Source organism: Lepidochelys kempii, chromosome 4, assembly GCF_965140285.1.
Source record: "Lepidochelys kempii isolate rLepKem1 chromosome 4, rLepKem1.hap1, whole genome shotgun sequence".
In the NCBI taxonomy this organism is placed as follows: Eukaryota; Metazoa; Chordata; order Testudines; family Cheloniidae; genus Lepidochelys; species Lepidochelys kempii.
The window spans coordinates 50,821,434-50,849,294 of NC_136383.1; the positions used below are offsets into that span (position 1 = coordinate 50,821,434).

General features: G+C 44.4%; 1 protein-coding gene across 1 annotated transcript in view; it reads right to left on the reverse strand.

The window, feature by feature from the left end:
• MAML3 (mastermind like transcriptional coactivator 3) overlaps nucleotides 1-27,451 on the reverse strand; it is a 349,702-nt gene extending 322,251 nt beyond the window's left edge. The window contains exon 1 of the mRNA XM_073341166.2: nucleotides 26,119-27,451. Coding sequence (XP_073197267.2) covers nucleotides 26,119-26,577 — 459 coding nt within the window. The 5' untranslated portion in view covers nucleotides 26,578-27,451. The remainder of the gene's footprint in view (nucleotides 1-26,118) is intronic.
• Between the last annotated feature and the right edge of the window lie 410 nt (nucleotides 27,452-27,861).

The following is a 27,861-nucleotide window of genomic DNA, read 5'->3' on the forward strand; positions in this document are numbered from 1 at the left end:
GGTCCCAGGCATCAACACTGAATCACAAGGACATGCTAGGCAGAGCATTAGGCAGCACAGGAGGCACACGCGTGTTATACATTTTCTTACTGTTTGCTCAGCAGGAGCAAAGCAGCTCAATGAACAGCTGGACTTCAGCCCAAGGAAAAAAATGCAGGTATCTGGGCCACATTTTTATTCTGCAAGTTACATTTTAATTGTTTGAAAAATAAAACAGACAACAGTTTCCCTGGTTATTTCCAAATCATTTAAAACGTATGCCTCAAAAACTATCTGAAAATAATATTTAGAGATGTTGTACAACACCCCAAAGCAAAGTAACCCAGTAAATTAGTAAATTCCTAATATAAAGATAAACAGGGTGCCATCTTCGGCCTCAATCCTGCATGTCAATGAATAGCCTTTGTAGCTGCCGGCTTGCACTCTACTGCCAGTGGACAAGGAGGTCGTGTGATATGGAAATGGCTACTACACATGCTGCACTGTGTGGCATAGGGGCTGCTTATCCCCAGTGCCAGCTATTGCACAAGCAACAGTGAACTAGGCATAAAGGAGGAGAGTCCACAGCAAAGAGGAACTGATCTGCATGTCGGATTTCAAAATTGGCTGTTACATAACTTCACATTTTGCCAATAGCTTCACTGGGGTTCTACAGGTTGGCAGGACAGCAGAATGTACTGCCTTCAGTAATTGATGGTGTACTTTTTAGAGGGATTTGTACTTGTTCTCTTTACATTTGTCAGACTGTACTTCTAGCACCGGCTAAAGATTAACTAAATGTAAAAGCCAAAAACAACAAACACAACCTAGCAAAAAGTCCTCTGCATAAACTCAGCCCCAGTTCATGAGCTGGCTATTGGCATGACAAGCAATGCACGTTAGGAGAGTGTCCATCACCTCCTGCTTACTGGGCCTTCTCACAGCCCCGACATCTGACTATTTTTATGTCCAGGATGGTGTGTGAGCTCAGAGCTTATTACCAGGTTTTCTCTGCACACAGTAGTAATCCCACAGATTTTCTCAAGTGCAGGAATAGGACCCAACAATGCTATCCACGTCATACCTAGGAACTGAGGTTTAATTCCAGATTGAAATATTTTGATTTTTCTCTGGGTTTATATCACACCCATAATATTCTCAGAATACACTTTAATAAATCATTTTGAATTGCTTGGGGGTAATTTCTGAAAGCTCTTATGTTGCTCTACTTGTCTATGTGACTTCACCTGAACTCTCTGTGCCTTGGTAAAAACTGGAGAAGCTGCTGCATTACGGCTCACGCCTTTGAGTGATTTAATACTCTTATCTGTCCTTTGAAAGAAAAAAAAACCTTGAAATTATACAACTGAACAGTACCTGACCACTTCACCCCAGGACACAGTAAAGCTGATTGTCTGGTTTCCTTGTTACTGACTGGGGTCTGACTCCATGTGCCAGCTTTCTTTAAAGTTAATTTTAGTGCTCATCAGAGGTGCTGGTTTGACAGTCCTGGCGAATGAGTATCACCTTTAGCCACGAATGGTACAAAACAGCAAGCAATGACAGTGCAAGCTGCTCCAGATCATTCCAAGTCTAGAGTGAGAGGGCAATTCAGTCTCTATTCTCCGTCAGCATTTGGCCTCTCTGATCAGACTGTCACACGGGGCTGCTGCTGCTGTTTAACTACTGTGATGCTGGGATCTTTTTATAATATAGAAACAGGGCCGGTGCAACCACTAGGTGAACTAGGCGGTCGCCTAGGGTGCCAAGTGGTTGGGGGCGGTGGTGGAGCGGAGGTGAGCTGGAGCAGGGGGGGCATGGGGAGGGCGGCCTTCAGCAAGTAACGGGGGGGGTGGGGGGTGAAGGTTGGCACACAGGGGAACCGCTCCCCGCCCCAGCTCACCTCTGCTCCGCCTCCTCCCCTGAGCACCGCCCTGCTCTGCTTCTCTCCCTCCCAGGCTTGTGTGCCAAACAGCTGATTGGTGCCGCAAGTCTGGGAGGTGGGAGAAGCGGCGGCGTGCTCGGGGAGGAGGCGGAGCAGAGGTGAGCTGGGGTGGGGAGCTGCTGCACGCGGCTCCCCAGGCCGAGGGCGGCGCAAGGTGGAAGTTTCGCCTAGGGCATGAAACCTCCTTGCACCGGCCCTGTATAGAAACCTATCTACTAGGAACTGGACTGAGACTACTGAATCATTAACATGCAATAAAAACAACGAGGAGTCCTCGTGGCACCTTAGAGACTAAAGGCTACTATACACAATCATTACATGTGTCAGATTTGACCCAGAGGTGGAAGGCTCCTATTCCATTACCAATCACCTGCCCTTTCAGCCCCAACTACAGAAAGGCTTTCTCAGGGTCTTATGTAAGTAATGTATACAGACACACAGAATGGTAGTAACTTCATTCTCCTATTTTGCTCTGGCTCCTAAACTGATATGCAAGAGTTTACTGCTTTAGTTCTAAATTAACTTAAACCAAATTGTAAGTTCAGAAACATATATAGTGATCAACACACATCCTCCCTAGAGGTAAAGGGTAATTTCTTAAGTGATAATTTGGTTTCTCAGAGTCCTCCTATATTAGCCAAGCGGGTGGGCCTACCTATCTCCTTTTACCAGCAGGTAGAGATTGGACCAAAAAATACAAATAAAAATAAAAAAAAAGGTTTGATAATATCAATCCATTACACAGGGGCTTGTTGACTACATCAGTTCAGTTGAACACTTCCTATCAAGTGTTCCATCCAGACTTGTTGCTTCATATCCAAGAAGTGCTGGACTGTGTGCTGATGGAAACCCTCTGGAAATCATACTAAAGTTAGCCAGGAGAGGATCCCCTTCTGTGTTCTGGCTCAGGTTTCTCATCTTTTAACTAAAGGTTAAAACCACCTTTTAGAAGAGAGTCTTATGTCTTCTGTTAATTAGTCAGGCTTTAGTTCCTCTTCAGACAGGATCTCTCTTCCTTGGGGATAGGGGGGAAAAGACCCACTTCCATGGGGAAAAGGGCTTGGGCAGAAGAAGCCTGCTAGAGTGAGGGCTTGTCCATACTGGCACATTAAAGCACTGCCGAACGTGGCTGTGTAGTCATGGCAGAGCGCTGAGAGAGCTGTCCCAGCACTCTAAAAAACCCATCTCCACGAGGGGCGCAGCTCCCAGCAATGGCGCACTGTCTACACTGGCGCTTTACAGCGCTGAAACTTGCTGCGCTCAGAGGGGTGTTTTTTCACACCCCTGAGTGATACAGTTGCAGCACAATAAAGTGCCAGTGTAGACAAGCCCTCAGTGTCTTCATACGATGGGCTGCACTCCAGTCAGACTTCCACAGTCCTGGGCTTTTCTGACATTTCAAGGGCTGTGCAGCATAACAACAAAATAAAATGGCTGCCACAGAAAAAGCTTAGGGCTATCACTACTTGGTGGGTCCAAATATTTTTCCCCCCTACCATGGAACCAATTTCTTTAGACTACCACTAGGATCCCCAGAGATGCAGGAGCACCTTCTAATAGGGTTGCCAATTTTGGTTGGATATATTCCTGGAGGTTTCATCACATGACAATCTTTAATTAAAGATTATTTTTTAATTTCTGGAGACTCCAAGGCAATCCTGGAGGGCTGGCAACCCTACCTTCTAATCTCTGTTGTGTGGAACTGGTACTCAACACTGCACCTACCTTCAGAAAAACAGCTTCATCTTACAGTTTACTATCATGGGAAAGAGATCAAACTCCCCCTTCCCCAGCACACCCATAGCACTGTTTCTGCTCAAGAAAGAAGGATAAACTGCAATACAGGATTCACAGGAAGGTCACTATATCTCCAACCACAGCAGAATCAGGAAGGAGAAACCACTAAAGCCAAAATGAACACAATACAAAGATAAACTTAAATTAATTTTAAAATGTAGCCTAATTCTCTGAGTCTTAACCTGTAACAGCTGCTCACAGCAGCAGCCAGCAGAGAGGTCTATCCATAGCATCAGAGCAGGGAACAGTTAGTTGAGCAGAAGGAGCCAGTAAGACCCTGTTCTAGGGGGAAGAGAGCTTTCCCCACTCCCACTCCCCCCCACACACACACCTTTTTTTTGTTGTTGCCGCTATTTCCACCTGGAGGAATTCTTGTGCCATCATGACAGGCCTTTGGAGAAAAATGATTTTGGAGGAAATAAAGACTATTTTTCCAAGCATATAATTTTTTTGAAGCGTCAAACCTCCACTTCCTCAAATTTCCATTTTACAAATGGAAATTAAAACATGGCCCCAGTTGTCAAAACCTGCATTTACCGTAAAAAGACCGGTTAGTAGCTGCAAGGTTCTCTCTATATGAATTATATTGCCTTATGAGCAATTTGGATATCAGGCTAAAGAACTGTAAAGTGTAGCTGAATATCTCCTGACATATGAAATCTGAATAAAGTAAAAAGAAAAGGAGTACTTGTGGCACCTTAGAGACTAACCAATTTATTTGAGCATGAGCTTTCGTGAGCTCTCATGCTCAAATAAATTGGTTAGTCTCTAAGGTGCCACAAGTACTCCTTTTCTTTTTGCGAATACAGACTAACATGGCTATTACTCTGAAACCTGAATGAAGTAAGTACCTTCTAATTCAATGAATGACAACCTTGGAGCAAAGTGATACGCTTATTATAACGCACCTATGATGCTATCTTTCTCTTAATAAAAATAAACCACCACAAGCTAATTTCTACCCTGAATGAAATCTTAGGTCTATTGGTAGCACATGAATTCACTGACAATTCTGAAAGTATGGACAACTGGACTTTGAAGAGTTAGAGATAATGAATCTATGTGCTGCCTAGGTCGGACATAATGTCTGGAGCAATGGTTCACAAACTTGTTCTGTCGCTTGTGCAGGGAAAGCCCCTGGCGGGCCGGGCCGGTTTGTTTACCTGCCGTGTCCGCAGGTTCGGCCGATCGCGGCTCCCAGTGGCCACGGTTCGCTGCTCCAGGCCAATGGGAGCTGCGGGAAGCAGCGCGGGGACTGGCTGCCACTTCCAACAGCTCCCATTGGCCTGGAGCAGCGAACCGCGGCCACTGGGAGCCGCGATCGGCCGAACCTGCAGACGTGGCAAGTAAACAAACAGGCCCGGCCCGCCAGGCACTGTCCCTGCACAAGTGGCGGAACAAGTTTGGGAACCACTGGTCTAGATAAATCTCACACACACATGCAGAGAAGAGATACAACGTTCTTCCTTCAGCTCCAGAAACACAGGCCTCTGCCACCTGAGCTAGAGATCTCCCTCTAGCTAGCAATAGTAAATGCTTTATCCTCTTCCATTGGGCCAAGCACTAGATGGTGACACGATCTCAAACACACATAACAAAGCAGTACATTGCAATAGTCACTCAAAAATCTAATTTTCCCTAGATTTGCCATAATGTCTTGGATTGGACCTATGGCTTTTAGACTGAAAGCTCTATAGCACATGGACGGTGTCTCCCCTACATTCTGTACAGACCCAGACACAGAGTTTACACTCGACAATAAATAAGTAGGCATGGGTTAATAATAATCTCCATAGAATATATCTCAAATCTAAGCAATGAACCCACATTTTTGTAGACTTGCTATGAGGATTCTCACCAGTTGTTTCTACAAGTGCGGGATTCTGCCCAGAACGAGTGGCTTTCAGAGAATTTCCTTATTAATTTGTTTTAAATGCTGCCACAAACACTCACTTTTGTTGTCTCCTTAAGGCAGAATTTGACTCCCTGATTCCCTCTAGTTCTTTTTTTCTTTCAAGTAACATTTCCCAAAGATGAACCAGATTAGGCTAAATGACCTCTTTTTTATAAAAACAATATATTCATCGGGTAACAAAAATACGTGATTGATTTATGTTGGTATTTACAAAGCAACAACAAACAGAACAAAAATAATACACGTAACAAACAGCAATCAACAGCAAAGAAACAAAATAAACAAACTGCACCTTAACAGCATCACAACACACATGGTCCTCAATTATCCACCATTTACAAAAAGGAAAAGGTGTCTTTTGTGACACAGACTATCCAAGCAGTCCTCAGACCTTAAACTTTCCTGTAAGGTGCTTTTGAAACACTGGAGATTACAGGAATTACGGGAAACAAAAACGTTTCATTCTCCTTTAGAGATCACGCCATGAGTTGAAGGCCAAACCCAAACTTCTCTGACTGAAGTCAACCGTCAACTGAAGTCTGTCCCAGTCATCACCATCCCCATTCTAGAACTCTCCTAACTCAAGAGGATAGGGCTTGGGACGAGAGTGGTAATGTATATGATTTAAATTCACTCAAACTGAATACAACTATTCCTTGGACAGGTAGCTCAACATACTTAAAATAAGTACATAACCATTTCTTTCCTCCTGCCACCACGTCCATTAAGACTAAATAGTACTGACCATTGTTATATGTCACGTTACCCAAGGAATCCTTTATTGGAATTACAGTAATAGGCATGTTCAGCTAATCAAGTATTACTAGCCCAGTATCCCTTAGTGTATAGTATATCATTACATGATCCCCAGAAAATACTTATAACTGAAATACAGAACATACTGTGAATGGCCAGGAAAGTAGAGGGGAACAGTTTCTTTGCAGTTGTTAATAGGACACCCTTTAAATCGGTTCTGAGTACTCCCTGGAAATCATACAATTGTATTGGAAAACAAGTTTGAGAAATGCATATGTAAAGCTAGGGTTTTTCCAAGAAGATTAAAAACATACAGTTTAAACATCATACAATTGTTTAACTTCGTTGTCTGAAATACAGTAACTTACGTATAAAAAGTCCAACAAGCTTCAATAAAGCACTCTTGCAAAAATTTTCAAGCTTGGGTGCATAACAGTACGCAATCTAAACCCAGGGCCTGATTTTCTGAAGTGCTGAGCACCCACAACATCCATTAAAGTATAAAGCTTATTCTGCTGATGGCAAGGTATGATTGTTGCTATCACTTATTGCCTTATGAAGTCTGTAACAAACCTCTTGGACATCTTGGCTTTTGAGCAGTTTACAGCAACAGCAAAGATAAAACTCAGCTCCTCATCCCCTAAAAATAAGAGATATTACTGCCTGAGTTAAAAGGAACAATCTCTTTTAGCTTTTTAAGCAGTATAGCGCTGAAGGTGCACAGGTGGGCCGTTCTCAATCAATCCATTAAGAGAGCAATGATACACACAGGCAGTAGACAGTACAATTACAAGCTACTTCAAACATGGTTCACCTGCTGAATATCATTAATGGGTTTGGCAAAAACAGAATACCCAGCATCAATTTCTCTCTTCCACCTCCAGTTGGAAATCCAAACCTTGTGTAGATTGTATGTATCAGTTCTGGTTGTACAGACAAAGAGAAGAAAGTAGTGGAATGTTTGTTCTAATAATGATAATGGGTAACGCATCAAAGGTGAGGGAACCCCATAATTTAAGAAATTTTAGAAATGTATAAGTGGGTTTTGGCATAAAGCACTTGAAAAATACATACATGTATTTGTTATAATATATCAGAGGTGATGTAAAGATTTAATCTACTGCTATCAAACTGATAAGTGCATAAAAGCAGCACTTGCAACATACAGTAAATCATACACTGTAAATCCAGTGGTGGATTTAGAGTTAGTGGGGCCCCGTGCACAGCTTTATGTTTGGGGGCCCTCCCTGGGGACCCAACCAAGAAAAAGAACATTCTCTCTTATCTCCCCCCACCCCTCTGTTTTTCACTTTTTTCTTCATCCGCCTCCTATATTATAAGTAATAGGAAGCAAACGAAAATAAAGTGAGGTACCTTGATTCAGACAGGGCTTTGGGTGCAGTCTCTGGGGTGGAGCAGGGGGTTGAGGTGTGGGAGAGGTGTGGGCTCTGGGTTGGGGTGTGGAAAGGGGTGAGGGCTCTGGGAGGAAGTTTGGGTGCAGGGTGTGGGCTCTAGGCTCGGGCAGGGGGTTGGTGTGCGGGAGGAGTCAGGGGGTGGCACTTACCATGGGCAGCGCGGCTCCCAAAGAGACCAGCATACCCCTCTGGCAGCGGCTCTGGGTGGGGGGCAGGGTGTGTCTCTGCACCGCTGCCCACAGGTGTCGCCCCCACAGCTCCCATTGGCCACATGCCTGGCCAATGGGAGCTGCGGAGTTGGCACTCAGGACAGCGGCACCGCGCAGAGACACAAGACACCCTCCCCCCTCTGGGGCCACAGGGACATGCTGGCCGCTTCCGGGAGTGGCACGGTATGGAGGGAGAGAGGGAGGGAGGCAGCGCAGGCAGAGAGCCGCCTTAGCCCTACTACTGGCACATCTCTGTGTGCCCCTTAGGGGGAGGGAGGCAGCGGGTCTCCGTGCACTGCCTGGAGTGGGGGCAGCGCATGGAGCCGCCTCCCCCCCAACCAGGGGCACGCAGAGATGTGCCAGTAGCCAGCCACTTCCGGGAGCAGTGTGGAGCCACCGGCCACAAAATGCAGGCAGCCTGCCTGCCTGAGCCTTGCTGTGCCACCGGCCAGGACTCGGGGGCAGGCTGTCACAGGATATTTGTCCTGCATTTTGGGAGCTCCCTGTGACTGGGGGTCCCAGGCCACCGCACTGTTTGTTTCATGATAAATCCACCTTTGCTGAAATCTACATCATGCAAACTCATGCTCTTAACTGTTACCATAAATATGTGAACATATACTATATACAGACATGGCAAAGTTTTTTCTACATGGGGGAAAATACAAAGTTGTAGTGCAGTGTGGGGGAGTGTGGTGTGTATTGTTCACGTTTGTATGCTGAAAATCCAAGGGAGTTTGTTGCAGAGGTAAGGCACCTGTGAGTGAATTTGGTAGTGTAACATTTCTGTGCTAAGGCATGAAAATTAAGTTTGCCTTAAATGGTGATTTCCTTAATTTTTAGTGATTATGTTAGTGAACCTTGCACTCAAGCTACCTTGATTCTGAAGTTTTCTTTGGTGGTGGAGAAGGATATATGTGTATGTGTAAAATTACATTCATAAAACAATCTTAGAAGGATGTTGAGGTTGCGAAGTCAAGCAATCAAAAGTTAGGAAAAACCAGCATTAAGGTTACCCATGCAACCTTAATTCATCCCCCCTGTGTATATGCACCATTATATTGTCTTTCATTACTTCATCACATACAATTCCAGGCTCTGCAGGGGAGTGCATTCTAGTAGTTATGGACTGTTCTACCTCTGTGCCCCCTACCTGTCTCTATCCCCCTCTGCTCCTAACTCCCAGACTCAGTCCTGTTCCCCTCTGCTCCTAGTATTCACCCCAAACCTGGCTCCTGTCCACCCTCACTCTGCTCCTATCCATCACCTCCAATCCAACTCCTGTCACCCCTCCCCCACCTTCCATCTCCCTCTGCTTCCTGCCAGCTCCTGTCCCACCTTTTCTCTCTGCTCCTATCCACTCTCCAGCTCCTGCCCCACCTTTTCTCTCTGCTCCTATCCACTCTCCAGCTCCTGCTACTCATCTCCTCATCCACCAATTCCTCACCTGTCTGCAAGCCAGCATGGCTGCTTCCTCAGTCTCCTTCACACTGCCTGGCACCAGCAGGGAGACAAATGAGAGTACAGGCGAGACATTCCCCCACTCTTAGTTCTGGTGCTCAGAGCTACTGCAGCCTCTGGGAGCTGTGAGAAGCAACTGCAGGGAAAGTCCTGCTCAGGCTCTGCACCCCAGGCCTGAAGCAAGCTCATTCACTCTGTAGGAATAGTGCACGTGCAGTTCAATCAGCACTTAGCAGCTGAGAGGGGATGGAGCATGCTCAGTGCAGAGAGACTCCTTAGAGTAGCTGCCAAACTCTAACAAGTCACTACTGAGCATGTGCAAACTGAAATTTTTCAAAAGCTCATAACGTGGCCAAATTTTGGTGAATGTTCAGAGGGATGACAAAAGGAATACCCCACCCCACATGCCACCTTTCAAGCCCTTGCTCCTAAGTATGGTTATGCCAGAGCTTCTCATTGACATGGCTGTAAGAATTTTTTTACCATGGGCAAAAACATATATTTTCTCCTGATTTCATTCTCAGAAAACAGCTGAATCATGTTATTTGAAAGTTTCCCAAAAGATTCAGCCTGAGGCAGCCAGCAGGCATGGAAAAACTCAGCCCAAACCATTAAAATTTGGTAAAGTGATAAGCAACTGAAAACAGGATCTTCAAAAGCATTAAGCAACCTCAACTACAAGCAGTGCTACCAGCTCCATCTATAACAGGGGTAGCCAACCTGTGGCTCCGGAGCCACATGCAGCTCTTCAGAAGTTAAAATGTGGCTCCTTGTATAGGAACCGACTCCAGGGCTGGAGCTACAGATGCCAACTTTCCAGTGTGCTGGGGGGTGCTCACTGCTCAACCCCTGGCTCTGCCCCTACTCGACCCCCTCCTGCCCTTGCTCCTGAGCCTGCTATGCCCTCACTTCTCCCCCTCCGAGCCTCCTGCACGCCATGAAACAGCTGATCAGGAGGTGCTGGGAGGGATGGGGAGGTGCTGATCGGCGGGGCTGCCGGTGGGCGGGAGGCACTGGGAGCGGGGTGGGGGGAAGCTAATGGGGGGCTGCTGACATATTACTGTGGCTCTTTGGCAATGTACACGGTAAATTCTGTCTCCTTCTCAGGCTCAGGTTTGCCACCCCTGATCTATAATTACACACATACATACATACATATATATATATACACACACACACACTACTTATAGTGATGGTATTCAGATGATAAATTACAGAATCTTGTGATAAACGACACTGACCGTCTCACCTCACTTGGCCCACTAATCCATTTCCACTGGGACTACAATTCACTCTATACCTTTAAGCACCTTCTTGCAGTCCCTCCTTTTAAAAAATAAATCAATAAAACACCAGCAATAAAAGTGTTTTCTGCTTTCCCACCAAATGTGGAATTTCTCCAAAAACTCTCTACTGGTCTGAGGTGTAAGATGAATAATATTCAGACCTTGTCCAGCAACAGATTTAAGATCTGAGATCTTGCTATCCATCACTATGAGAAATGGGAGTTTTGTACAACTAGACTAGTGAGAATATGCAACATGATTGTGTATAGAAAAGATGTTTTAGATAACTAGTACACTTTAGAAACCTCTAAAATTATCATTTTTCTCCCTCAGAGCCCTGTACAGTTCAACTCATAACTAAGATAGCCTGACTTTACAGTTAGAGGTCATATGAAAAACAGTCCCAATTTAAAAAAATATATTAAAAACACCCTTAAAAGATTTAATATAAAAAACAATGTGGAATATACATAAGGCATTATGATGGGCTATGGTACATATGTTTTACTGGCACTTATACGACATGGTTGGCATAACTCATTCATGGTAATGTGGCCAGCCCAAATTCATAATGATAAAACCTATATGCCACACTATCCCACCATATGTCCCTCGTTCATATCAGATATTTCATGGATTTTAATAGTAGATAAATCTGACACTAAAACAATGCCCTTTCAAGTAAACTAGGGTGATTTGATGTGTCAGAAACAATGGTATTGCTAATAGTAGAGTTTCTTTGCTGAGCTTGTAAGTGATTCTAAAAATCAGACAGTGTAACATAATCCTCCGACCCTGACAAACACTAACTTGTTTGGTTTAACTAATGCCAAATATTATTATTGATCATCATTCAAATGACCATTTTGCATGAAATCCATTGAGGGAATCATAATTTACTTCTTCAGTATCAGCTGTCCCATGAGGAAACAAAGTTAACACAAGATGCCCTCTAAGAATACTTTTAAATAATTCTTATGCTGGCTGTCCAGAACACATCTCACACATAAAACTGGACTGGGCTGTCCTTCAACAGTATTCAAATTACACCAGAGACAGGGAGCTATTGAAGGAGCAGCTCCAGCAGTTTAACTGATGGGAGATAAGGCAAAATGAAAAGGCCCAAACCCAACTCTAGAAGCTGAATTCAACACTGTCCTCTGGTCTATTCAACAACTGCAAGGCACTGCATCCAAGGGATGGTGACAGAAAGCCTTTTCTTAATTATTGTAGCTGTTTTGAATTCCATGTAAAATAATGCATCAGTATGACTGCATTTGGGTAGCTGAGAGAATACTTTTGAACCCATTTAGTGACAAAAAGCTGTCATTTTTCTTTTCTCTCTCTCTCTTTTTTAAACATCACAGAGTACTGCATACTAAGTTTATCAGATTCACAGAAAGACAGACAGAGAACAGAAAAATATGAATGCAACTCATTTTTTCACAGGAGGAGCAGGGTTGGCCAACATAACAATGATCTACACTCTGACCAATGTGTTGTTCTCCCCAGCCATCCTCATATCTCAGATCATTATTCGGGTCCCTCCTCCCTCTCACAGATACCTACATCAGTACCCCCAAGTAATGAGTCCGACTGCTGAGACTGACAGTGACAAAATCTACCTCACTCTGCCCAGCTGTCTATATAAAACTGTCTAAATATTTAACTGCAAAGTTAAATTCCCCCAGATAGGTCCATCTTACCTAACCACCAAAGGAGGTCCCCAAAGACTTATCTTTATTTCCAGGTTTTTGCTAGGGTTGGTAATAGGGCGGCTGAAAAGCAGGGTGACAGAGATGCTCAGATGGAGAGCATGTTAGGGCGTTGGAAAGAAGTTGTCTTATTGAGCTATTCCAATGGAGTATTGTTTTGGTACCTATATGTTAGATTTCAGAGTAGCAGCCATGTTAGTCTGTATTCGCAAAAAGAAAAGGAGTACTTGTGGCACCTTAGAGACTAACAAATTTTGAAGTTGATAGATTTCCACTCCATTTGTTAGTCTCTAAGGTGCCAGAAGTACTCCTGTTCTTTATATGTTAGAATACTGTTGTTATCTATTCTGTAATGTGTCTAAATGCACAGATATTACAACCAAATAAGATTGGTAAGCAAATATGCTTACATCAATAAATTGAAATGACATGAACTTTATGGTAAAAAGGAGGGAAAAACAAGCTAAGCACAACTGGGGGAATAGTTCATTCCCAGTTCAAACTGTGTAGTATTTTGACTAACAACAGGACAGAATATTCCTCATACTCAAAGGCCCAAGGCAACTTAAAAAGCAGCATACACTCCACATTCCACCTTTGGCTGTAGCTAGAGAATCACATGGATTTTTAACACAATAATGGCTGAGGCTGGGGAAACCTTTTAACGCCGCTAGTCAAATCTATTTTGTTTTTGCTGCTCTGCTTTCACAAGCACTCCCATTATCCATTATCACTCCCCACTGCAGGCATTTCCCACAACAGAAATATTATTAAGGGGGGAAAAAAGAACACCAAAGATCAGATAATGAAGAAAACATTCATTCTAACATTTCATTTGTTTGAAAACATTCATTCAAACAAACATTCACTCAGGGACAGCAGGACACAGATCCTCTTGTACCTATGGCCTGCTACACACAATGAATTCGTGCATCCTAGCATTTGTTAAGAATTCGTCAGATTATGATTTGCTCAGTATTTGTGCCGTAATCCTTTCCACAGACAATGCACTTACCCTCTTGCCCCTGGTACTTCTTGTTCCCCCTTTTCTCACACCACTTTTCTTTCCTGAAACAGCCCCAAACATGATCACTTCTCCCTCCCAATTCACCGCACAGATATACTGGAAAAAGTTGGGAACAAATCAAATGGGAGAGAGAAGCATAATAACTATTTCAAAGAATCCCCCTCACCACTTCTCTTTTCAAAACGGTGTGAAAACTGCATAAGGAAAAAGTGAGCATTACACCAAAGTCAATACCTTTATTCCTCAAATACAGCAGTCTAGTTAAGCAAACTTGAACTTTTAGTAAGAGGTACCAACTAACTCCCCCAAGGTGATGACTGGTGAAAGACTGTAAATTGAATCCTCTCAAATGGGTTTGTGAATCTGCGACAATCTGAATGATAAATTAATATTCAGCCTACCAAACCGGTAACACAATGATTCCTGCCATCAAAGAAGGAATGAACGTCACATACTAACAGCAGCATGCCTATCCACACACCTGGTGGAACCAAATCAAACATATTTCCCAATGCACAGACTCCAAGCTGAGCCAACCAATTTACCTTAATAGAAGGAGCTAGGGATTATTTTGAACCATTACTTCAAATCCAATCATGGATTACACGCCAGAAATGTTTCAGCCAATTTTGAGCTCAAACTATGTGGCTGTCACTCAGTTACAGAAGTCTGCACTTCAAAGTTACCATTACGTGAGTCAATGCAAATTAAAAATATATGTTATGGCTACAGATGCAAATTGCCAAAACAAACTTTTCAAATGGAATTATTTAAATTTGTGACAGTTTCCCCAACAACCTCAATCATTATTTGGATCGGAACACAGTGAAATCAGAACCCAGAATCACAGCCACCCACTTCACTGATAAATATAAACTACTTTGGAAATTCACTGTTAAAATTTAAATTTTGTTTTCTGCTGTTCAGCCACAATTATTCCTAGCTAAATTACTTTTTAAAAGGTCATTGTCTTAAACAAACACTAGAGAATAGTGAGGACAACACTGCATGAAAAGAAATAGTATAGAAATGAGTTAGGTGCTGATTTGCACACAAAGATGTAAGGAAATATGTTAAGTGATTAAAGAAACACACGCGTAAAGCTTTTTCTAGCCAGTCATCTGCCATAAGCACCTCCCTTTTTCCTGTAGATTACACATTGGAAGAAAGAGCTAAAATACCACAATGGATTAGAAATGTGAACCAAAGGAAAAGAGAAAAGAAGTTAGGGGAGCACAAAATGGACCTATATATGTTAGCTCTTTGATGTTAAATGATAAATCCCACGATTCATATAATGTAAGGGCCCAATCTAGTAGTTCTTACTCAAAGAAAATTCTGAAATCAGTTGCTTAATGGATGTATGATCAGGCACTAAATATTCCCAAGCTACAAAAAAAAAAAGGAACAAAAAGATGACAAGCTACAGAATCTTAATTGTACGGTTTAAGGGACTGATTTGTTTGTTTGTTTTAATGTAAAGCCTGGAGGAAAATGAAGCTATGATCATTTTATAAACCCTGAAATATTCCAGCCTGGCAGCTGCTTGGAGCACCAGAAGAGGAGCCTGAAGTCTGGAAGTAGGAGGAGTGAGTCTCCCGTACTCCAACAGCAACTCCTTCAGCCAATTTTAGAGCAACACTGACAGACTCTGACAGTAATTTAGTTCAGTCCTCCACTGCCAAAAAGATGGAGGCTGTGATACAGGGCAATTAAAGTAGATGGGGTGTGATCCACAAAGATATGCAGGTTTAGGCCTAAGTCCTGTTTTTAGGCACCGCTGTGATCCACAGAACGGCTGGCCAGCTGCCACCTAAATTCACTCAGCACCTAAGTTTTTGTCTCTGGGCATATGCCTCAGCAGCCTCATGCTATGCATCTGGGCGCCTATCTCCCGTCTAAGCATGTGCACTGCTACCTCACAATAGGCATCCGGAGGCCTATTTCTCACCTAAACCCCAAACTGGGGAAGACAGACATTCAGCCACCTACGCTGCTAGTCGCATGAGGGAGCCTGATCCAGTAAGCGTGCTCAGAGGCGATCTACTAGATGGGACCCCTCAGACAAGTTCAGGGGACAAGGACGTGCTCCTTTATAACCTTTAGCCTCGTGGACAGGGTACTTACCCAGGATGTGGGAGATTTAGGCTATTCTGACTGAAGCTATTCCGGGAGATTTCCCCCCCCCCCAACATGATATTTCTTAAAATATCCTACAAAATCTCCCAGAGTGCTTTCAATTGTCACCAGAAGATCAGTGCCAATTCTGGGAGACTCCAAGCCAATCCTAGGCAACCCTAGGGAGATTCCCAGTTCAAGCCCCCTTTTTCCTGAGGGGGTAAAGGGATTTGAACAGGCATCAGCCACCTCCCAGATGAATGCCCTAACTACTAAAATATGGAATATGCTGATGTGAATCTCCCTCAATCTCTATTAGTTGTTTCACTTTAATTGAATAATGAAATATTAATTGGGACAATGAACAAGTTAGAATGACTCTCTAGCCTAGTGGTTCGGGCACTCGCCTCAGAGGGGGAAAATCCTTTCTCTCCCTCTGGATCGGGGGGCTTGAACCAGGGGGTCTCCCACATCCTGAGTGAGTACCCTATCCACTAGGCTACAGGTTATAAGGGAGGTCCCCTGGCCACCCCCCATTTCGTTTCAGACTATATACGCAACTTAGGCAGCTGAGAGCCGATCTTCCCCCAGTTCATGGATCACTAGCACAGATAGGCACCTCCCTGCAGCCCAAACTTAGGTGCCTATCTCCATGAAAGGGCAAGGCTTAGCATCTCCCATTGGCTAGTTTAGGCAGCTTCCCGCCTGCTTTGCTGGGTTTGTGGATCCCGTTCCTAGGCACCTATCCTCTCCATTGGTTGTATAGAAGTCTAGGCACCTAACTCAGTCTCTGTGGACTACAGAGTTGTTCCTGTGATAAGTCAGGTACCGCAATGCTGAGCATTGCAACATAGGGATGGGGAATACCCTCCTACCCTTGAGGAAAGCAGTCTTGAAAAATTACCTTTTACAGGAAAAGTAGGACATATTCTACACATTCCATATGTTACAAAAAACCAAGTTCCGTTATTTTTAAAGTCATATGCTAAAACTTCCCTTTTACTCTGTGTGTTCTGGGGTTGTATGGAAAATACTAAAGGCAGACAGCAAAGGCCAGGTCTGCTATCACCAGTTTAGCAGCATCAGTGTAAATGCTCAGGGGAACCAAATTGTAGACAGAAGGTTCTCATAGTTGGACCGATTTTTATCACCATTTATCACCAGGTCAATTAAACCTGCTGAGACACTCCTATACCCATGTCAATCTACATTTTATGTGATGCAGTGAAGTTAATATAAAAGGGGGCAATCTTAAAGGGAAACTATATCTTGTTTGTTCAGCCCAAGAGTTTAAAACTTCAGAAGGTAAAAAATGTATGATTTTTTTTAAGCTTTCAATTACATTTGGCACTTCTGAGGCTATTGATGTTGGTGGCTGATGTGATGTCATCTCTGACATGAGCAGCGTAAGGACCCTGAGGGAGCGATCATAAACCACTTCCTAAAATAGTTTAACATTAGCAAAATAGAATGAAAAACTGGTATACCTAATATTAAAATATTAAACATTTTGTGTTATTTGTTCTTTGATTGTTAAGCAGTTATTAAAACAGGTGGGACTCTACAGTCTCTTGCTAGTCCAACAAATAGCATCCAGCAATAAGTATGCAACCAACACCAAGTTTAGAAATACATGTATTCATGGTGAAAAATAATTAGTATCCTACAGACTTTTATGTCACCTTCAAAAGAAAATGAGAGCTACAGTAAGTGTTCAGTGATACTTTTTTAGTTATTTAGATGCTCATACCTGAAAGTCTCTGAGTGCTTTAACTAAAAAGAATATTCAAATGGAAACATACCCCAAGGCTGAAACAACACAAGTGCCTTCATCAACATATTTAAAGGACTGTACATACACAGACACAACCAAACAGAAAAGGAAATGAAAATAATCATGAATCCTTAACCAAAATAATGGCACAGGGAGCCTCACTATTCACCAGAGTGTATGTGACTGGCCCAATGTCACACAGAGAGTTTAGTGCCAGAGCCACAAGGATCCATTTTTCCTTTCAGGACCTATGTTCAGAGAAGTGTACTGGCCCTGACAGTATTTGTGGTGGTTCATCAAAAATGGGCCTAGATCATAAAATATCAGACACCAAGATAATTTGATACAGTATCATCTTGTGTGTCTCCCACCATGTCAGTTAGGACAAGATTTCAGCAGCTGATATCTTATGAACTGTCAAAGAATTAAACACAGATGATTTCGCTTAGCCCATTTAAAAACTGGGTTTCAACCTTGCAGAAGGCAAACAACTACAGCACTGGTTTCTAGCTCTAGTGATCTTTGGGATATAGAAGCAACTGCTAAAATAATTTTGGAACTGAAGTGAGTGGTACGGAAGCAAGAGAGTAATCACAATGATATGATGTTATGATTAACTATCTAAACAAACAAGGGCTAGAAACAAATACCCGTATAGCACTGAAGAGCTGAAATTCTCAAATTCCCATTGAGTATATGGCATGCTTCTCATCTTGATGGTTTGCTAAATCTTAGACTTGAAATCTGTTACTGGTCAGTCAGTGCTTTTTGGCTGTGGCCCAGGACTGGGCATATCAAGTCTCACACCTCAAAGCAGCAGAATTTATTAATCCTGCTCTGTAGGGAATGAAAGTCAGGAGTTCCTGGCTCTCGGACCTGTGCTTGAACCACTAGACCAAAGCATCTCTCTCATATAAATCACACCTACTAAAGCATAGATAACAAAATGTTATACAACATATGCTCAAATCTTAGGGTGTTGGCTACACTGCAAAAGAAAGGTGTGACTGTAGGATGGATAGGCATACCCATGCTAGCTTTGATCTAGTTTTGATTTAGCTAACACAGGTAACAATAGCAGCATAGATGTCTACACTACACACGTGTAAAGTACGTGTACCTACATGCCACAGTGCAAAGCAGGTGTGTTTCCTCACTGAGCTGTGTAGCTGTACGTGTCAGTGAAAGGTTCTAGCAGAGGGGAGGCAGCAGGGAAAGGCTTCAGCAGCTCCCAGAGCCTTTTCCCATTGCCATCTCCCCATTGCCAAAGTCTTTCCCCTCTGAGGGAGTCTTTTCTGGAGAAAGATTCCAGCAGTAGGATGCTATAAAGAAGAGCCATGTAAGATGGAAGGCACGGCTTAGGGAAGTAGAGAGCTGTATACAGTATGAACTCGGGTACATACACACCACCCTTCAGGCATGTCTTTTCTCACCTAAGCCATGCCTCACGGTCTATGTTGCTATCTATACCTGGGCTGGGGGGCTATGCATGTATGTACCCTGCACACCGCCAAAAGAAGTGTTCAGCTTAGATGTACCCTTAGTGTCTTGTTTTGTTTAAGTGAAATTTAACTCTGACATCTTCAATGACTTTTAAAGACCCTCCGAAAATCCCAGTGTGTATGTGAAAGAATGGAAAGGCATGTGCACACTCTGAAAACTGAAACATAGTAAAATGTAGGGTTTTACTTGACTAGGACAAAAGGTATGTTGTCAGCTAGCACATTGTAACTAATGTGTTCTGGGGTCTTGTCTGTACTAAGGTAAAGGTTAAATTTAGATCAGGCTTAGCATAACACAAGGTAGCTAAGTGAAACCTAAATTTGACCAATTTTCCAATCACATATAAACGGTAAGACCTTTAGCTCAATTTTAGTATGTTTAATTGTGGCCTCAGCACGAGCTCAGTCACTCTTTTTAGTCTAGACAAAGCCTAAAACTCTCTTGCATACAATACTTTTAACATGCGCTATCTGATCAAGTTGAAGCCTAGGGTTCACCATGACCAGCTAACACAGGGGTGGCCAATCTGTGCCTGCAAAGGAGCCAGAATTTGCCAATGTACATTGCCAAAGAGCCACAGTATTATGTCAGAAGCCCCCCTCAGCTCCCCCGCCCCGCCTGTCAGCCGCCCCACCAATCAGCGCCTCCCCTTCCTCCCTGTGCCTCACACAGGATACAGGAGGTTCTGGGGGCCGAGAAGAGCGAGGGCACGGCAGGCTCGGGGAATGGGGTGAAGTGGGGGCAGGGCCTGTGGCAGAGGCAGGGGTTGAACAGTGAGCAGTGGGAAGTTGGCACCTGTAGCTCCAGCCCCGGAGTCGGTGCCTGTGCAAGGAGCTGCACATTAACTTCTGAAGAGCCGCATGCAGCTCCGGCGCCACAGGTTGGCCACCCCTGAGCTAACACATTAAAATACAGCTTGCCTTGTCTACACTAGGATTTATAAACATGTGAGTTAAAACATGTTAGCTAATATATTTTAAAAATACCTTTTCTATCATAGTGTGGACAAGGCCACAAGTGGCTAGAAGACTTGAGGCACTGCCCAGCATCAGTCTAAACAGCCATCCTGTCCAGCTGTTACGCGAAAGCCTGTTGTGCCAACTAGCTTCAACAGGAGATCCTGTCCACTCCTCCTGCCCCAACAGGTGATGATCACACAGGGGCATCAAGTGTAAGGGGGTACGAGATGGAGAAGAAAAACTGGGAGAGGGTGGGATAACTCTGGGTCCGACACAGGAGCCGCTAGAGAAAGAAATTAAAATCCACCCTTTGAGAAACATCAAAATGAGTTCTACTTCAATAGTACGATCACTCTTTCCCTGCTGCAAATTAAATGAAGGAGCACTGCTGACTGTGAGCCTGATTCTGGTCTTACACCAGTTTTACCAGTGTAATTTCACTGACTTCAGTAGAGTTAAGGCTTGTATACACTTGAAACACTACAGTGGCACAGCTGCAGCTGCACCACTATAGTGCTTCAGTGTAGACACTACTATGCCAATGGGAGGGGTTCTCCTATTACTGTAGTTAATCCATCTCCCCAAGAGGCAGTGGCTAGGTTGATGGAAGAATTCTACCATTGACCGAGCACTTGTCTGCACTGGAAGTTAGGTTGGCTTAACTATGTCGCTGTAAGGTGTGGATTTTGCACTACCCTGATTGACATATCTGGGCTGACCTGACTTTTTAGTGTAGACCAGACCTTACTTCTGAATTACCCCAGCAAAAGTGAAAGCGAATATGGCTCATTATGTCTAGCATTGACTTAATCTTGAAGTTCCTACTTAGTCATCACTGAGTAAAGACTGAGAAAAGACTGCAGCATTTGATTTTCTGTGGAAAATGTCTGCTCTTCATTTTCATCTGTGTGAGGTTGAGAAATGTACAATTCCTGTAGTGTAAATTGCATATAGCTAGTACCCTGAAGCAAGTTTAATAAATTATATTACAACATGAGGGGAAAAAAAAATCAAGATTCAAAGAGGAGGTGTGTGTGTACATGCCCACACACAAATGTTTAATGTAACAGATATATGTTTAAAAAACAAACTTGCCTACAAGTATTGAAAGCAATCGTTTGCAGTGTTTAACAGTTATCCGCTCTACTAACACTGATATCTACAGAAAGATCACAAAGATAAACAAGGAAGTCCTAATTTTCAAATTCCAATTCAACAAGAGGAAAAGTCCTCTTGGAAAAATTCTCCTCTTTAGTGATGGCATACTTCCAAAATAGGCAGAGAGCCCCTTCAACAACTAACCTGATCTTTATATTTTTGTGCCTACCATTTTGCTCCTATGCTATGTCAGCTGAAACAGTGAGCCTGCTCATCTCCTGTACCCCAGGTGGAAGAGTGACAAGATTTTTAACTTCTGTTAGCAATGCACTGTCCGAGGGAGTGTGAAAAAACAGTATTGGAAGATGTTGTATTTATAAGTCATGTTTACACTAGCTCTAAACTAACCCTGAACTGGCATAGTCTGTCTTGGCAGGGAAATAAAAAAGATGATCTAAAGGGTCATTTGACTTCTGTCACGAATTTCTATGATCTGAATAACATTTTGTGTTATGATGTTTAATTCTAGTGCCGCGTCCTCTTTGATTCTTAGATGTCAGTCTTTGGAATAGGAACTTGTCAATATGATAATAATGAATCAATAATGTTAGATATATACAGCTTATTTTAATAAAAAAGGTCTTCAAGGACTTTAAAACTAGGACAAAGTAAACCTCAACACACTTAAGCCCCAGTGTAAAGTTAAGATTCTAATAAATGAGTATAAGAAAGTCAACGTGATAGTTATGGGAGTGGCATTTCAATGGACAACAAATTATAAACCCATCCTCCAAGAACAGCAATACAATGGGATCAGATACAGAGGTGGTTTAACTTGGTAGAGATTTCAAGACGGTATGTAACACTGAACAAAGGTCACTAAATAACAATGAAGAGCCAGAAGAATCTTGCAGCTAATGCAGTGGGAAATGGGCAGGCAGATTAGCTCACAAAGAACTGGAATAATGTGTTGATGTTTCCTGGAACCAGTCTGAAGATGAGCAGCAGAGTTTTGGATGGGTTGCAATTTTCCCCAGTACGTTCTTTGAAAAGCTAACTAGTACGGCATTCAAATAATCCAGCTCAGAGGCACAGAAAACAACTTTGGCCTTAAGCCAGGTTGAACTGGGAAAAAGAAAAAGTACTTTCATCCATTTACAAATAATTTAACATTTTGTGGGAGTCCAGATTTTTCATTATCTATTTAATGCCTACATATGGTGTCTGAATTTCACATCTATATACTGTTCTACCCAAATTAAGTACATTTAAAAAACAAAGTTGTCAATAAGACTTAAGAGACTTCGTAGCCCAAATTCATCCAGTGAAAACTGTACCTCTGCTCCCTCCCAGTTACCATAACTATTTTCTACTTCTCATGTTCCAGGGCATAAGATAACTTCTAGCTACAGTATTTGGGGTTAAGAGATTTGCCCTGGCACAAGTTTATTCCAGACCCCTTTTGTACACCTCCTCAGAAGCATCAAGGACTGGCCCCTATTGCTGACAGGATACTAATCTAGATAGACCACTGATCTAATCCAGTATGGTCACTTCTATACTCCTCTGTTCCTTGTTACTATTTTAAAATAGCCATTCAGTCATAGCTGCTCTTCAGTGGACACAAAATCTCTGAACATTGGAAATGGCATAATTCCTCCCTTGAGTTTAGGAATAGGGTGTTTTGGTGTAAATTGTGGGGGTGGGGATGAGAAACATCTTAAATGTTCAATAATTCTTATTCCCCTCAAAAGAATAAAATCAGGATGCATGTCTTTAAATGGCAACACTCCTTTTAAAACCTTGACATTTGCTGCCCAGCTTGCTGAAGGGCAGATCGGTGTATGTGTCAGCACCACCTAGTGGGAGGGCTTGATGGGGCCCAGGCTACCTCCTAACAGCCTTAAACCAACACAATCTCTCTTTCTCCCTTCCCCCAATGTCTGTGAACTTGCAAAGAAAGAAGGGGAGAGAAACACACTGAAAATTACTAGTTCTCCTTGGACTGTCTCCCTCACTTGATAAGAGAGAGAGATTTTTTTAAGTGATCAGAAGAACAAAAAAACAATAATAGCAACAAGACAGAAATACTGTTCCCTCTTGCATTTGTTTATTACTTGATCCTAGTTGTTCATTTCTCTAATGACTGCATCATGTTCAAAATCTGCAGCCTAATCTAAGGGCTGAACTGAATAATGGCTCTGTGTAAAGATAGTGCTACACTGTAAAATATTAGGTGAGACGCGAGATTATGTCAGTGTTTTTGCTGTAAACTCCTATTTTTAAAAAGATTTAAAACTTAAATTCCAAATGAGAGTAAGGGAGAAACACATTTAAAGAAAAAAAATCAGTTTACCTATTTTCACATGCCAACAACAAAAATCAAACCCTAAACAACTTTGTGTAGTTTTTGTAACTAAAAATATGACACACATATGAAACATGAACTTGGCAAGTGATTATTTGAGAGTATTAACTATTTTCTGCACAACTGAAACACGCACACACATCTCTAAACAAAGATTTTAAAGTTTGAAAAGTAGCTTTGAAAGGATCAATTTATCAGATAGAAAATCTAACTCTTTAATGTGCATATTACACATACTACAGACCACAGTGTATTTTCAGTCTTTGGGCAAAACTCACCAGCAATAATATTCTGTCAGTGAAACAAAGCAGAATTTGTCCCTACTCTTTGCCATAACAATTCTCTACAAATGTTTAACTTGATAAGAACATTTTAGCAAATATGTTCAAATTTATCTTTTTAAAATATTGCACATAAAACATTTAAATTATATGATTTAACAGAAAAACACATCTTTATCTTAACAATGGATTTAATAGCTAACTCCATCACTACATTAAGCCACTATTTCTTTTTAAGTTTTCCATCATGAAACAAGTTGTTATGAGTGTGGGCTGCAACGGAGTTTCTTAGCTTTTTGCTGTGTGTCACGACTTTTTACAATTATCAAAACACCCTTTTTTATTTCTGTCCTATATATTTCATGCAAAACCAAATAAGCATAAATGAAAACCCAAAGGTTTGGTGCTTTCGTGTACTTTTGGGAAGGGAGTTGCTACAACCTAGGTGCCTAAGAACCCAGTCAAGAGAGGTCAGACACTAATTTTGATCACGTTTGCACAACCAACCTCCTACATCATAGTTTTCTGGTGTCAGGAACCCCCAGAAAAGACTCCTACCCTCTGAGGTTAAAACCCCTTCCACAGCCTCTGGACCTGCAAAATGGAGAGTGTGTTTTGCGAAAGACAAACCAAACCCTAGGCTCTAGGGAGACTCTTTTACAGGAAACAACATAAACTCCACAGCTGAGCAGAGGGGGAATCGAATTGACCGAGTATTGAAGAGCCCGAAGCCTGTGGCAAGGAGGAGACCCGGAGGAAGGGGGGGAGGGTTTACAGAGACATGGTTGTGTATTTCTGGTGGTATCAGGAAAGCTACACTGGGTCCGTGAGGCTTTTCAGCTTCCTGTTTGCAAAGCAAGAGCCTCTCCCTGTGTGTCTCTCTGGATCTTCCCGGCTGTCCCCTGTACGTGCTCCCCCAGGTGGGGGGGGGACAGGGGACTGACTGACGCTGTCCTGGGACGCTCTGGGCCGTGGGGAGACAGCGGGTGCGTGTCTGTCTCCCAGGCGCACCCCCGCCCCCGAGCCGGGCCCGCCGGGCTGCCTGGGGAGCGCTTCCCTGGGACACACGGCGGCGGGGGCGGCCGCTGTTGGGTCATGCCGGGCGGGGGGAGGGTTAATTCCTCCACCTCCTCGTTTTCCGGCTGCTTATCCAGCGGGCCGTGGGGCGGACAAAGCGTCTCGGCCGCTGGGAGGGAGGCGGCCGGCGGGCTGGGCAGCGGGGGCGGGAAGGGGCTGCCCGCGGGCTGGCACGGGCTCGGGGACCGGGGGGAGGCGGGGAGGGCTTGGTACAGCCCAAGATAAACAAATGGTCCCTCCTCACGTGTGGGGCGCCGGGGAGCGCGGCGGCCCCGCCCTGCCCCCGCTTTGTCACTGCCACCGCCGGAGCCTCCCAGGGCAGGGGCGGGACGTGAGCGGCTTGTAAACCGCACGGCGTGATCGCGGCTCCCTCCGCCGCTCTCCCGAGAGCCGGCCAGCGCCATGCGAGGAGCAGCCGCCCGCTGCCGAATGGCTAACGCGGGCGCGTCTCCCCGCGCGGCTGCGCCCGGCAGCGCAGATTCACGCTCAGGCGCTCATTAAAAGTGCGGACTGTCACCGGGCACACGCGGGGGGTGGGGGGGCTCGCAGCAAACCCCTGCTCTCACTCAGCCCGAGACCAGGTCCCGGGCTCCCCAGCACCCCTGTTATTACTCCTCACCCGGGCAGGCTGGGAGTGGGAAACTCCACTTCCTGCTTGTAGTTACACTCCTGGCAGCTCAGCGCCCGCCCCCTTCGCTGTGCGCTAAGCCTCTTAAACACAAGGAAACTTTAGCACGATATTCAGCTGAGTGGCGGCTGCTGCTGAAGGGACTTGGGCTCCTGCACCCTGTCTGGCAGCGGAGGCGAGAAACCTGCCAACTTTTCTGCCTGTTGTCTCCAGCCTGGGAAAGCCATCTCTTACCTTCCCCTTCTGCTGGGTTTAAACAAGCAGCCAGCATCTACGCACGCACACACACACTTACTTTTTCGCTCCCATTTCAAAGCTGATTCACAAAACTCTTAAGACTTTGTAAAACCCCAGGGGCTGGTCCATTACATGCTCCATACTCTTCCCCTTCTCTTCTTCTGGACTAATTCTTCCTGCAGGGAAGAGCTATGTCAATTTCCCCTTCCCGTAGTGGATCTAATAACCTGGGTGGGTTTTGGAGGGTGGAGCAGTGTTATTTTAGAAATATTTTTCATCTGAAAGCGAATCATGGTCTCAGCTATCATGGCAAAGTTTCCCCTCCCCACTTATTTTTACAGTCTTAAGAGTCTCAGCCAGCTCTTACCAGCCCCTACATTTCTCCGACGTGCACTGTGCGAAGAACGCTTGGGTCCTGTGCCCCACTGCATAAGAGTAAAGTTTACTCTCCTCTCTTTGCTTTAGCCAAGCCCCTCTCCATCCCCCCCACCCCCCACCCCAGTCATAGCTCCTGTTCAACCCAGTCAGTAACTCCGAGCGGACAGCGACAGCCCCATCCCCGTCCCTTACCATGATCAGAGTGTGGTTCCTCTGCTCGGCCGTGGCAGACTCAGCATCTTGCTGCTGTTTGCTCTGATGCTGCTGTTTGCTACTCCCGCCGCCGCCGCCGCCGGTGCCCGATTTCTTGGCCCTTTGCTCCAGGGTCCTCTGGTAGAGGCTCACCGTGTCTCTGCGTTCCAGCTCCAGCTGCTCCGCCTGGGCTTGCTGGTACCTGCTCTCGCAGTTGATATGGTGCCTCCTGCAGCCCTCGATGCGCTGCCTTAGCCTCTCCACCACGGTGCTGTGCTTGGGAATGCCGCCGCCGCCGCTATTAGTATTGTTACTGGGAGCAGCAGCAGGAGGACCGTGGGGAGTGTTATTAACCCCGATACCGGCACCACCAGCCCCGCTGAGGCCGCTGTTCAGGTTATTGTTGATGCAAATACTGCTGCCATTCGCGGCGGCAGCGGGGGCTGCAAAATCCCCCATCCTCTTCCCCGGGCACACTATTTTGGAAGAACTTTTTATCCTCCCTTTCACACACACACGCACGCAGCCTCCTCTGGGGTCCTGAGGTGATACTTTTTAGTGAACCATGGGGGGAAACACCAACAAGTAGAAGGGAAAGAGCGATCCCAGGTGAATGTTTTTCTCTTCCCCCAGCCGATCCTCTACAAAAATCTCCAGTATTTATATAAAAGAGCAAAAGAAAAAAGTGCTAAAAGGTTATCATCACCACATACACAACCGTAAAAAGAATCACAACAAAGTGAGCAGCAGCAATTCGGGTTGCAAACTCCAAGAGAGCTCAGATCAGTTCCTGCCCTCCCTTTTCTTTCTTATAATCCATTATTTCAAAATAAATTCCAGGAGTTTTCCGGAGATTTTGCCAAAGACTTCTCTCCCCATGTATAAATATAGAGAGAAACACACGCACCCTTCCACATGCATGCACACACAAACACATACACACATCCAGCAAAGGCATACGCTGGTCACACACAACACACGCACTCACACTCCACAGCATCAAAAGACAGGCAAAGCTGCTTTCTTATTGTATTTTCCTTCCAGAAAAAAGTTTTGGTGTTTATGCCGCACCGTGTTCTCAGAGTACTTTGGCTGCTCAGTTGCATTTCAACAGGAACCTAAATAGCAAATCCTCAGGATGGGGGAAGTAAACACATGAACAATCCGGGCGATCTGAAAAAGTGGATCGCAAAAGTCTTTGCAAATCGCCGAGCTGATACAGCCTAATGCTTTGCTTTGCTTTGCTTGCTGCTGCTCCTGCTGCCACCATCACAATGATCAAGTGCTCTCCTCCTCCACCTCCTCCTCCTCCATGCCAGCGGAGTGATATCAGGACAAGAGCTCTCAGTAAACACAGCAGCAGCTCCTCCAGGCCGTGAGGCAGACCCGGGGACAAGGTGCAAAACCCGGTGCGGACTCCAACCCAGCAGGAGCGGACATGGCAATCCCCCATCTAATTCCCCCCACATTTAGTACTTATTACCTTGCACTAGACGAGAAACCAGGGCTGCCAGAAACAAGAAAGATATGGGAGGGGAGGGGGATTGTACGGCCCTCAATCAACTTCTGACCTCTGTGTGAGAATGTGCCTTTGTGCTTGATTCCCTTATTCAGTGCGACCTACTGTCTCAAGCAAGCCCAAGTTGTTATACATTTATGCATTATATTGCAGAACTTGTGCATGACCACGCAGAAACACTGGAGTTTCGCAGCCGTTGTCTATCGTCCCCATCCATGTGGAAA